We start from the raw sequence: 13,192 nt of genomic DNA, 5'->3' as shown, positions 1-13,192 counted from the left end.
TCTCTATACATTAATTTTCATAGCTATACTATTCCGTCTCCCACTTTCAATATATGTTGAAATTTCAAGGGGATAAACCAGGTCTCATTAAAATAAGCCAACCATTAAAAGTTCTGTCCAGTAGTGAATTGCAGCATAAATGGCCTGGGTCCAGACATGAACAACTGGGAAGACAGATAGTGAAGAGACAGAAATGCTCAAGGTCAATTACTGAAAAGGACCAAAATGAAAAGTTAAAGCTCCATCTTAAATGTGTTTAATTTAGATTTTCAGCACCTACAGAATTACTTGTGTTTTTAAAATTTTGATTGGACAGTTTGACAGTTCATCAAAAGACTGCATTTTCTCGCCTATTACTGGTGATTCTCCAACACCCGGCAAGTTCTCTCCCCTCCAGAACTCTTTAAGAAGACTATCATAAGTGCATGTAGCTGTGGCAGGGGTTGCATGCCATTACTTCTCATGAAGCATCTTTCAAGAGAGTGAACCCTCGAAAGGCATCAGGCCTTGATGGTGTACTTGGCAGGGTGATGGGGTTGTTCATGTTTTGGTCACTAGTCATACAATGTAGAGTTATAGCAAAATGCTGGTGAATTGTGTTTAGAAAGAACACATGGTGTTTAATCCAGATAAATGTACAGTAATGCATTTTCTGAACCACTGATAGGATGGAACATACAGTAGATCATGTATGAGAGAGCCCAAGGAGGTACTGGGGTAGAGGGGAACTTTGATATATTAATCCAAAGATCTTAAACACAGCAGCAAAGACAGATAACATGAAAAAAAATAAAGAAGGCATATGGGAGACTGACCTTCATCAGTTTGGCATTGAATGTAAAAGCAGGGAGATTATGTTCCAATTTTATAAGAATAAAGTGTCAGATCTCAGCAGGTTATTGCATGCATTTCTGGTCACCATCACTCTTGGAAAGATGAGATTGCACTGGGGAAAGTGCAGAGGAGATACAAGAAGTTTCCCTTGGATGCTGTAGTTTGGTTAGAAATGATTGGAGATGAAGTTAAGATCACACACAATTGAAGGATATAAAACTATAAGTACAGATAGGGTATGAAATTTCCATGCACAAACTTTTCCCCATATCAGAGATAGGGAAAACAAGAGGATATAGATTTAAGGTAAGATGTCATAAACTTAGAAAATATCTGCGGGAAACCTTGTTCATGCAGAGTGTGGCAAGTAGGTAAAACACACCGCTCTTCACAGAGATCAGTGTAGAGCCACTGACCTGACTAAAGGCAGGACAAGCATTTAAATCAACTTGGGATGCAAGACTCTGCACCAAGTGCTCAGAAATGGGATCAATACACACCGATTGTTGTAAACATGTCAGGGGCCAAGTAGCCTGCTTCTGTCTGAGCAGTATGACTCAGGGACTCCAAAACTGTATTTACTAGACCAAAATGTAATTACATCTTAAAAATAGCTAGATGAAAAATTACATTCAGAAAATATATTTGCACCGGTAGCCAATTGCCAAATATTGAAAACGGTCAGGATAAAAGCATCATTTTCAGGTTAGCAAGCTGCAACTGGTGAAGTGCCAGACCCTCATCTAATTACACTATATTAATGGCTTAAATAAAGGACATAAATATACTACCACCAAATTTGCTGACAGAAAATCACGATGTGAGACAGACAAAAATAGCTGTAGACAAGTTAAGTGACTGGGTTCAGTGCATTTTCTTCCATTTCTGGACACAAAGAGCTGCAGTTTGCACCAGAATTGCAAAGTTTAGCATTTTATATGGGTGTAACACCCTGGTTAAGATTTTTACTGCAATGCTGTAGATAGTTCATTTTAGCAGTTCTGTAAGAGCAGTCTGTTCTGCTTTTACCCTGTTTGGGTCTGAGATGAAGATAAGGGGCTATATTCTTCAATTTAGGAACATAGTGTCAGCCAAACAGGATGGTGGAATTGGGAGAAAGTTCCAGAGAATATTGGATGGAGATTTTTTTTGTGAAGGACATGTATGGGCTGAGGTCTTTTTGGCAGGAGCTGGGAAAAGACAGTGGGGAAGATGGCTTAGGATGCCATCCCTGTTACACGACGTGCTTTGTGCAGATGAATGGCTTCCAGGAGGAAGGACCAATACTCCCACGGAGGAGCCTGTTTGTTCAAGATGGATTTCAAGCAATGTTTGGAAAGTGGTGTGTGCTTTCATGCAGACTGTGGGTCCAGCACTTCCAAGATGAGTCCAACTTATGTGAACACTTGGACTGGATTAACGATAATGGGCCCTTTTTGTTTTTAAAAACATACATAACATACAGCACAATACAGGCCCTTCAGCCCACAAAGCTGTGCCGAACATGTCCCTACTTTAGAACTACTTAGGCTTTACCCATAGTTCTCTATTTTTTTAAGATCCATGTAGCCGTCCAGGAGTCTCTTAAAAGACCCTATCGTTTCTGTCTTCACCACCGCCGCCGGCAGCCCATTCCACGCACTCACCACTCTCTGCATAAGAAACTTACCCGACATCTCCTCTGTACAGGCAGTCCCTGGGTTACGAACAAATTCCGTTCCTGAGTCCGTCTTTAAGTCAGATTTGTACGTGTCGGAACAAGTACATCCGGTATTATTTAGCATCAGTTAGTCAAATGTTTGTCTTAGTATATAGCATATACTTTACCTTTCTATGCATATAAAACATTTAAGAAACGTATGCATTCCAACAATTAAACTATTGTGTTGCTTAGTAATAATTGTAGCTTTCATCGGGGCAGGGCCTTTCACATACTCCATTATTCTAACTTTATCATTTATCCTTTAAAATTGTTCTGATCGTTGACCGACTGTAGCCTAATGCTTTTCCAATGACCGATGACATTTCAACTCTTTCCAAACGCTTTATTATTTCCACTTTATTTTCAATCGTGATCGCTTCCTGTCAATGTAACAGAAACACTGCAGGCAGCAGGACCCGAGCTCCGCCGGGTCCTAAGGACCACCACAATGAATTACCTGGCTCCTAAAGTCCACCGCAATGAGACAGGTTAAATGGGACAAGTGGGGGCTGTGCTGGATTTGGGTATTTGATCCTCCACAATATTCCGCGTGGGCAGTGTTTTTTTACAAGGTCAAGTTGCGAGCTTGACATCAACCTGGCACGAATGGAGAGGGTGCTCAGGAACGGTCTGTCACTGGATTGAACTCAGGAACCTCCGTTCTCGAGCCCGGCGCTGATCACACTGCGCCACCAGCTGACCGGGGAGGGAGGGTGCACTCAACACAGTGTCAACAGCAACGACTTAAAATGGCAGACAGCATCACGATCTGACTTAAAATGGCAGATTTCTTTGTTTCTTTTTCCTACTAACAGTTCGATAAAGGTAAAGTTAGTAAATATACTTTCTTTATAATTGTATGCAACGTACAATCAGTTATTTTTTTGCCCATGGCTAACTGCATGGCGACAGTATTCACACAGATCAGAGTTTGGCTGTTCGAGACATCAACTTCCTGGTTTTGGTGGGATGCAAATCACACCGACCCTAGACATCCAGCACCACCCTGATTTTCCCAATCTACCTGCATATATAAGTCCCTCACGACTATTGTAACATTGCCCTTTTGTTTTTACATACCTTTTCTATACCCCTTTGTAATTTGTATCATCAGCAAATTTATAGATGGTATTTGAGCTATGCCTAGCCACACAGTCATGTGTACGTAGAGAGTAGAGCAGTGGGATAAGCACACACCCCTGAGGTGTACCAGTGTTGATTGTCAGTGAGGAAGATATGTTATCACCAATCCATACAGATTGTGGTCTTCTGGTTAGGAAGTCGAGGATCCAGTTGCAGAGGGAGGTACAGAGGCCCAGGTTCTGCAACTTCTCAATCAGGATTGTGGGAATGATGGTATTAAATGCTGAGCTATAGTTGATGAACAGTATCCTGACCTAAGTCCCAGAGGCCAGAATGGATAAAACCCAGGTTAGCACAGTAAACGAGAAGAGATTACTGAAGCGTTGACAATGATCTTTCTATCCACCCTGCCCACAGAAGTGGCACCAGAAGACTGGAGGATGGCAAATGTGCCATTGTTCAAGAAACTTAATAGAGAATTAGAGTGCAAACAAGAGGAAATCTACAGATGCTGGAAATTCAAGCAACACACACAAAATGCTGGTGGAATGCAGCAGTTCAAGTAACACACCCCTCCCATGATCCTTCCCCTTCTCCAGCTCTGTATCCCTTTTGCCAATCACCTTTCCAGCTCTTAGCTTCACCCCACCCCCTCTTGTCTTCTCCTATCATTTCAGATTTCCCCCTCCCCCTCCTACTTTCAAATCTCTTACTATCATTTCGTTCAGTTAGTCCTGACGAAGGGTCTCGGCCCGAAACGTCAACAGTGCTTCTTCCTATAGATGCTGCCTAGCCTGCTGCATTCCACCAGCATTTTGAGGGAAGTAGAGATTAGTGTGCCTTATTCCAATAGCGAGCAAACTTAGAAACAGGATTTACAAGCATTAGGAATAATCAGCATAACTGCAAGGGGTAGGTCAAGTCTTTTTGAGGAGGTAGCAAAACAAACTGATGAAGGTAGAGCAGTAGATGAACAGTTTTTGGATTTTACTAAGGTCTTTGACAAATTTCCCCATGGTAGGCTAATCCAGAAAATTTGGAAAGTTGACTTCTTGGATTCGAAATCAGTTTTCCCACAGAAGGCAGCGAGTGGTAGCAGGTGGAACATATTCTGCCTGGTGGTCAGTGGCTCGTTATTCTGCAGTGACTTGTTCTGGTTCTCCACCCATTATTTTTTAATATAACTGATTCAATGAAGAAGTGGAAAAGTGGGTTAGTAATTTGAAGATGACACAAAGATTGGTGGTGATGTGGAGCATGTAGAACGCTGTCATAGGACACAACAGGATACAGACAGGATGCAGAATTGTGCAGAGAAGTGGTAAGCGGAAATCAATTATGAGAGGCATAAATAGAGTGGGTCGCTAGCACCTTTTTACCCAGAATGGCAATGGCCAACATCACAGGACATCCATTTAAGGTGAATGGAAGGAAGTTGGAAAGGTTTCTTTACACAGAGAATGATAGGTGCCTGAAACCCATTGTTGGGGGTAGTAGCAGAGGTTAAAATTAGATATGTCTGAGACACTCTCAGACAGGCACATGGATATAAGAAGAATGGAGGGTTATAGGAGGGAAGGAAGAGTTAGATTGATCATGTGGTATGTTTATACAGGCCAGGTCAGGTCAAAATCATGGGCTAAAGGGCCCTGATTGTGCTCTATTGTTCTATATTATCAAATAAATGGAAGTATTTTAAAAGTACAAATAGAACTAACTTTGGTTATCTCATTTGGGATGTGCCATTTTACTTACAAGGAAGTTTGCACAGACCAGAACAGTGTAGGAAGAGGTAATGTGACTATGTGAAAGATAAACTGCTGCTCATGAACTCTTCAGGAGTTAGAAGATAGAAAATCCACAGCACATTACAGGCCCGTCGGTTCACACTGTTGTGCCGACCATGTATCTTACTCCAGAAGCTGTCTAAAATTTCCCTACTGCTTAGCCCTCTATTTTTCTGAGCTCTGTGTACCTATCTAAGGGTCTGGTCTCTTAAAAGACCCTACTGTATCTGCCTCTAACACCTTCACTGGCATGCACCCACTACTCTGTGTTCTAGTTTTCTTACTTTCAGCTTCCTCTCCCACATGACAGCAGCCACCAATCTTTGCCCCCACAGTATTAAATAATATTTAAAACATTTTAGGCTCAATACAAGATGTTGAAACAAAATAATTAGGTACATTATTCACTTTCTCATACCCTGATATGATGTAATCACTTTACCAAGGTCTCATTATTACTACTTCAAACATTTCTCTTCACTCTACAATTAGCACCTGAGCTTTCTTCCTTACTAAATTGCTGAATTCCCAAATTCCTTCCTAAAATCTCCCCACTTATCTGTAGATGCAACACTTGGATCAAACATTTAGTCACTGGTCCCATTGCCCCCTTCAGTGTCAATTGTTTGATTACTAACTGACAACCTTCACTACATCGTTTCAAATCCATTGTTCCTTTCAATACTTCATTAATGAAAGACGGGGGAGTGAACAGACAGTTAAAAATCAGATTGTTCTTGAGAGCTGTTTCAAGAACATGATAGCATTGAAATCTTTACAACTTTGAAGTCTATATACATAATTAATGAATCACATTATTGAGCAGAGAGAAGATAAAAAAACTACAACCTCTTCAAATGCATTATTTCAACAAGTACTCTTACATTAAGTTACTTAAATATCAGTTACATTTTTTAAATGAAAGTTACATTTTCATATCATTAGTTCCCATATAAAAAAAAGTTCGTACTTTTTTTTCAAAATTCCAGTAGTTATTTTACCTGGCCTCTGCAGCAAGTAGTTCATCATAGTGAGAAGAACGTTGATCATCATCCTGTCGATAACGGATAACTGTGGCAAGGCCTTTACTCACTAGGGCTTCCGCAATGTTACTGAAAAAGGACAGAAACATTTACTCATAAATCATACATATATGAGGGATGAAACACAAGTTCAAGAAAAATATCATGGACCTAATTATTCCAAAGTTAATTTTGCAGTGATTTTTTTTCTCAAAAGCCAATTTTCTCAACTTAAAGGTTGCAGGTTCAGTCACAGCTCCTACAGTTAAGCATTTATCTGTGCTGGCTTTCTTAAATTCTTAATTTATCTATATATATTACAGGATATAGATACAAATAATGATTTATGCTATGGATAGTACTGACACTTGAACAAATTAAGCAAAGGATTTCCAGATATATGCTCTAATGATAAACATTTGCAGAAATTTTTTTCCGGATTGAGAATCTGGGCTTTAATTTAAACTGTTAAAGGGAGCCACAGTGATACAGTATCAGTGTCAGAGACTGATTAGTTCAGCCCTGATCTTGTGCATTGTCTCTGATGGTCCAAAAGATTCATCAGCTATTTCAAGACTAAAAAGGTGACTAGGGAGAAACTAGATGCTTTCAAAGACCATCTGGGCTGTCTATGTGTGGAATTGCAGGAGATGGTCAGGATTTTTAATGTCTATTTCTCTTCAGTGTTTACTGAATATCATACAGTGTCAAGAAAAAGTTTGTGAACCCTTTGTAAATCAAATGCTAAAGCATCAGGACAGCATTCAGAATGACCGTAGTTCACTTTTTTTGCAGAGTAAATGAGGAACATTATCTTAGAAATGTGTAATCAATGACTGCTAAGACAGACCAGATTTGCAGATTCATTGAAGATGAATGCCATTTCTTTTAACAGTGGATTTTCAGATTTCTGGCCATTTTTTTAAACTTTTTTTATTGTTTTCAAATAGTTACAGAATAAATGTGCATGAAAAAAAGTGTTACCCAGCCCCCCTCCCCTTAACCCCTCCCCCCTAACATCCCTATTAAAAAAATAAGAAAGAAAAAAAAAGGGAATGCCTGGATGTTGGAAGATCCCCACATGCTCCACGGAGTTCTCTTTTTTTTAATATATGTTAAAATTCTTTTTCTTTTTACTGGCCCATTAAGCCCATTAACATTAAAACTTCAAAAATGTAGTAGATTAGTCATTATTTTTTTAATTATATTACTCCAATCTATAATAATACCTAATCTTTCCACTTTCGTGGTATCCTGGGAAATCTTTATAAAAATCTCCATGTTGCTATGTGTGTCCCCACCAATCATCCAGGCAAAAAGATAGGAAAAAATTAAAATATAAAGGGGAAAAAAAACCCCCCCTACTAATGTTGTGGAAAAAAGACACAACATTACCCCCCTCTGCTGTACGGGTCATGGCAACCGCCATGATTACACACGTGAATCCCGCAGTAACCGATCCACAGCCTCCCGGCCCCCCCGCAACACAAAAAAATATGTGTAAGAAGAGAAAAAAAAATACTATTCTCATTTAGTATTTCTAAAATTTTGCTTTTCTCTTCTATAAAATCCATAAATGTCCATCACTTCTGTTCCTTGGGTCTATCTTCATCTTTAATCCATTACGTTTGGAAGCCTCTATGTGTAATTAACGAATAGATGGAAGTTCTTGTACAAACTCCTCCGCTTTTCGATAATCGGAAAAAAAAATTTTTTCCCTCCTCCAAAAAAATTATGTGTTGCTGGATGACGCATTGTAAATTTATAACCCTTTTCCCATAAGGCTTTTTTCGCTGGGTTAAATTCCTTCTTTCTCTTCAACAGGTTGTAACTTATATCAGGATAAAAAAGAATTGGTTTCCCTGCTATCATCAGTGGCCCGTTTCTATTTTTGGCACTTTGGGCAGCGGCCTTCAGAATCTTTTCTTTGTCTTGGTATCGTAAGCATTTTATCAAAATTGATCGTGGGTTTTGATCAGCTCGAGGTCTTGACCTTAAAGATCTATGCACCCTTTCAATCTCAATTGGAGTTTTTCTTTCCATTTCCAATTTTTCAGGAATCCATTTTTGAAAAAAATTTATTGGATCTTCTCCTTCTATATCTTCTTTAAGTCCAACAATTTTAATATTATTTCGTCTACTGAGATTTTCAAGCTTATCAATTTTTTCCATAAATTGTTTTCTTTCTGATGTCCAAGCAGTATTTTCCTTTTCCATTTTGTCCATTCTTTCAACCATGTCTTCCGATGTAGTTTCCAAGTCCGTAATTCTTTTTTCCATTTTTTCCTGTCTCTTTGTCATTTTATCAAGCATTATCTCCATATTGGTCATTTTTTTTTCGAGTATTTTTTGATTATTTTTAATTACTTTTAATGTGTCTAATTTACGCATTATTTGCCTCAAAGTCTTTTCTATATTTCTAGAAGGACTTTTACCTCTTTCTTCATCTGATCCTTCCGAGAGATTTGACTCTCCCTCCGATTCGCTATCACTTTCAGTTGCAGTTGTAGCTGGGCTTTGTAGTTCTTGTTGCTCCCGTTTGCGCATGCTCCATCCTTCGCGTTTGCGCAGTTCACGATGGTTTTTTCCTTTGGAAGTGGCCAGTGTTGCCACAATCTCCTGTTCCGTATCGCCGGTGATATAATGTACCTGAGACCGCGGTTCCTCGGTAGACGTGGGCCTTGTTCTTGTTCCAACTTGCGTGGTCTTCCCGGTATTAGTTTTCTTCATCTTCCTTCCTTGAGGCATAGCTTGACACAGTCCGGAGTCGTTTATAAGTAACTTTTAGAAAGTATTGACTAACTTTTCTTCATTTAAACATTAATTTATTAACTTTTTACGGGAGAGCTGGGTCCCTGCGTCTCGATCCTACGTCATCACGTGATGTCCCCCCAGATTTCTGTCCTTTAATCCATATCTTTATATTTACACCCAGACACATTTTATCATTTACATACACAAAATATTACAGAAGCATTTTTGCCGAAATATAAAGTACAAAATTTTTTAAATACATTGTAATGCATGTGGGCTTTATAGCATTCTGCAAAGGGTCTTCTATTGGTCTGTACTTATTTTGTATCCTTCCAGTTACAGGTTGAACACCCCTTATCCAAAAATCCAAACTCCTATAACCACCAAAATCCAAAACTTTTTTTGAGCGCTGACATGACAAATGGAAAATTTAACAAGGCACTGGGAAGGTTCCCAAGTGATGCACAGGTCTCTGTGCACCACAGACAGTTTTATGAAGTGACCTCACACAAGCTGCATGGGGTTCTGCTGGCACCTGTTTCTCTTCAGCAGTCATCATAGACAGACCATGCGTTACACACAGTGATTACCATGTGCTTTGCACTTATTCTTTGCTCTGTGCTTTGAAGATCTTGTCGAAAATGTCCAAAAAAAAAAGCCTGCAGTTACCCATGGGTAATAGTGAAAAAGAAAACAAGGAAGCATTTATGGTTATCTATAACAGAGAAATTCAAGTTGTTGAAAAACTTGACAATGATGTAAGTGACAAGCATCTGACAGTATTGGAATACAAAAGCCCAAATGTACATATCACTCGACTCAAGGACAGCTTCTATCTCACTATTCTAAGGCTATTGAACCATCCACCAGTTCAAGATATATTCTTGACATCACAATCTACCTCATTATGGCCTTGAATCTTACTGTCTACCTTCTCTGCACACACTGAAACTCTTACACTTTATTCTGCATTCTATAAGCACAAGAGATTCTGTAGATGCTGGAAGCTTGCTCTTGAACCAGAAGTGATCGTCAGAGCTTGAGAAGAAGAGGATTCGCAGGCTTTTTCAGTTCTTTAAACGGCCAACCAATTGGGAGCGGAGGAGCTGAAGACAGTCGGTCAGCTAGTGCACTATAAAAGAAGTTCTGACTATCATCATAGAAGCCATCGTCGGAGTGGACTGAGTCAGAGTGGGACGGCTTTGGCTCAACATGCTTCGGCAAGCGTAGGTTCTGGTAAGTTGTTGCTGTTGTTTTTTTTCCCTCATTTGATTTCATTTTTTAACTATTAAGTTTAGAGAGAATGCCAGTCAGGATGTTGGAATGCTCCTCTTGAAGGATGTGGGAAGTCAGGGACCTCCGGTGTCCCTGACAACGACACCTGCAAGAAGTGCATCCAGCTGCAGCTCCTAACAAACCGCATTAGGGAACTGGAGCAGGAGCTGGATGACCTCCGGATCATTCGGGAGAATGAGTTTATAGATTGTAGTTTCAGGGAGGTAGCTACACTAAAAGAGCAGGGCACAGGTAACTGGGTTACTGTCAGGCGAGGGAAGGGGAAAGGGCAGGCAGAGCAGGGTTCCCCTATGGCCATTACCCTCAACAAGTATACCGATTTGGATACTGTTGGGGGGGGGGATGACTTACCCGGGACAAGCTGCGGCAGCCGGATCTCTGGCACTGAGTCTGGTTCTGCAGTGCAGTAGGGAGGGTGGAAGAAGAGGAAAGCGGTAGTGATAGGGGACTCCATAGTCAGAGGTACAGACAGGAGATTCTGTGGTCGTGACAGAGACTCCCAGATGGTTTGTTGCCTCCCGGGTGCCAGGGTCAGGGATGTCTCTGATCACATGCACAGAATTCTGAAGTGGGAGGGTGAGCAGCCAGATGTCATGGTACACATCAGTACCAATGACGTGGGAAGAAAGAGTGAGGAGGTCCTGAAGAATGAGTATAGAGAGCTTGGTAGAAAGGTAAAAAGCAGGACCTCGAGGGCAGTTATCTCAGGAATGCTACCTGTGCCACATGCCAGTGAGGGGAAGTGAAGAACGCTCTGAAGGATGAACACGTGACTGAGGAACTGGTGTAGGGGGCAGAGTTTCAGATATTTGGATCAGGGTGTACTTCGCATGGGTCCCAGCTATGCCTGCCTCTTCATGGGTTATGTGGAACAGTGTATGCTCCAAACTTATACTGGTACTGCTCCCCAACTTTTCCTTCGCTACATTGACGACTACATTGGTGCTACTTCCTCCACCCATGCTGAGGTCGTCAATTTCATCGACTTTGCCTCTAACTTTCACCCAGCCCTCAAATTCACTTGGTCCATCTCGGACACTTCTCCCCCTTTTCTCAATCTCTCAGTCTCCATCTCTGGAGACAGACTGTCCACTGACATCTTCTATGAACCAAATGCTATTCCCTATTCCTCCACCTCTGCCACATCTGCTCCTAGGAGGAGACTTTCCATTCCAGAACACCTCAAATGTCCCCTTTCTTTAAGAATCGTGGTTTCCCTTCTGCCGTCATCAATGATGCCCATCACCCGCATCTCCTCCATTTCCTGCACTTCGGCCCTCACCCCATCCTCCCGTTACCACAACAGGGACCATGTTCCCCTTGTCCTCACCTACAACCCCACTAGCCTCCGGATCCAGCATATTATCCTCCGCAACTTCCGCCACCTTCAACAGGACCCCACCACTAAGCACATCTTTCCCTCTCTACACCTCTCTGCTTTTCACAGGGATCATTCCCTCCGCGACTGCCTGGTCCACACATCCCTCCCCACATATCTCCCACCTGGTACTTATCCCTGCAAGTGTAAGTGCTACACCTGTCCCTACACCTCCTCTCTTACCACGATTCAGGGCCCCAAACAGACCTTCCAGGTGAGGCAACACTTCACTTGTGAGTCTGTTGGGGTCATCTATTGCATCCGGTGCTCCCGGTGCGGCCTCCTCTACATCGGTCAGACCCGACGCAGATTGGGGGACCGCTTCGTCGAGCACCTCCGCTCCATCCACCACAACAGACAGGATCTCCCAGTTGCCACCCACTTCAACTCTCCTTCACATTCCCATTCCGATATGTCCATACATGGCCTCCTCTGCTGCCATGTTGAGGCCAAACTCAGGTTGGAGGAACAACACCTCATATACTGTCTGGGTAGTCTTCAGCCCCTTGATATGAACATCAAATTCTCCAACTTCCAGTAATTCCCTCCCTCTCCCTTCCCCCATCCCACCTTCACTCTGTCTCCTCTTTTATCTGCCTATCACCTCTCTCATGATTCTGACTTCTTCTACTACCCATAGTGCTTTCCCCTTAGATTCCTTCTTCACCCCTCCTGCCTATCCCCTCCCTGCTTCCCCTCCCCCACCCCTTGATCTTTCCTCTGATTGGTTTTTCACCTGCACCTTCCCCCTCCCCCTACCTTCTTTATAGGACCCCTGCCCCCTCCCTCTTCAGTCCTGACGAAGGGTCTCGGCCCGAAACATTGACTGCTTGTTTCCATGGATGCTGCCCAACCTGCTGAGTTTATCCAGCTTGTTTGTATGTGTTGATTACACCTGAACTACAGGGGGAGCAATACCCTTGCAGGGAGATTTGCTAGTGCTATTGAGGAGGGTTTAAACTAGACTTGCAGAGGGATGGGAACCAGAGTGCCAGAGCAGATAGTGGAGCGGGGGTGAAAATAAATAATGTTAAAAGTTCATCCAAAGCCAGAAATAGAAGGGTTGTGTGTGGTGGTAATAATCTTCTGAGGTGAGCCTATTTCAATGCGAGGAGTATTGTGGGGAAGGCAGACGAGTTGAGGGCGTGGATTGACACATGGAATTATGACATTGTAGCCATTAGTGAAACTTGGCTACAGGAGGGGCAGGACTGGCTGCTTAATGTTCCAGGGTTCAGATGTTTCAGATGTGATAGAGGCAGAGGGATGAAGGGTGGGGCGGGGGGTGGCAATGCTAGTCAGGGAAAATGTTACAGCAATGCTAGTCAGGGAAAAT

At 41.9% G+C, this 13,192-nt stretch overlaps 1 protein-coding gene across 1 annotated transcript in view; it reads right to left on the bottom strand.

The window, feature by feature from the left end:
* snd1 (staphylococcal nuclease and tudor domain containing 1) overlaps positions 1-13,192 on the bottom strand; it is a 1,008,210-nt gene that overhangs the window by 731,076 nt on the left and 263,942 nt on the right. The window contains exon 13 of the mRNA XM_073066877.1: positions 6,408-6,518. Coding sequence (XP_072922978.1) covers positions 6,408-6,518 — 111 coding nt within the window. The remainder of the gene's footprint in view (positions 1-6,407; positions 6,519-13,192) is intronic.

The sequence above is a fragment of the Hemitrygon akajei genome, chromosome 14 (genome assembly GCF_048418815.1).
Source record: "Hemitrygon akajei chromosome 14, sHemAka1.3, whole genome shotgun sequence".
Lineage (NCBI taxonomy): Eukaryota > Metazoa > Chordata > Chondrichthyes > Myliobatiformes > Dasyatidae > Hemitrygon > Hemitrygon akajei.
Note: the sequence above shows the minus strand (reverse complement) of the source record. Positions and strands in the feature narration are given on the sequence as shown.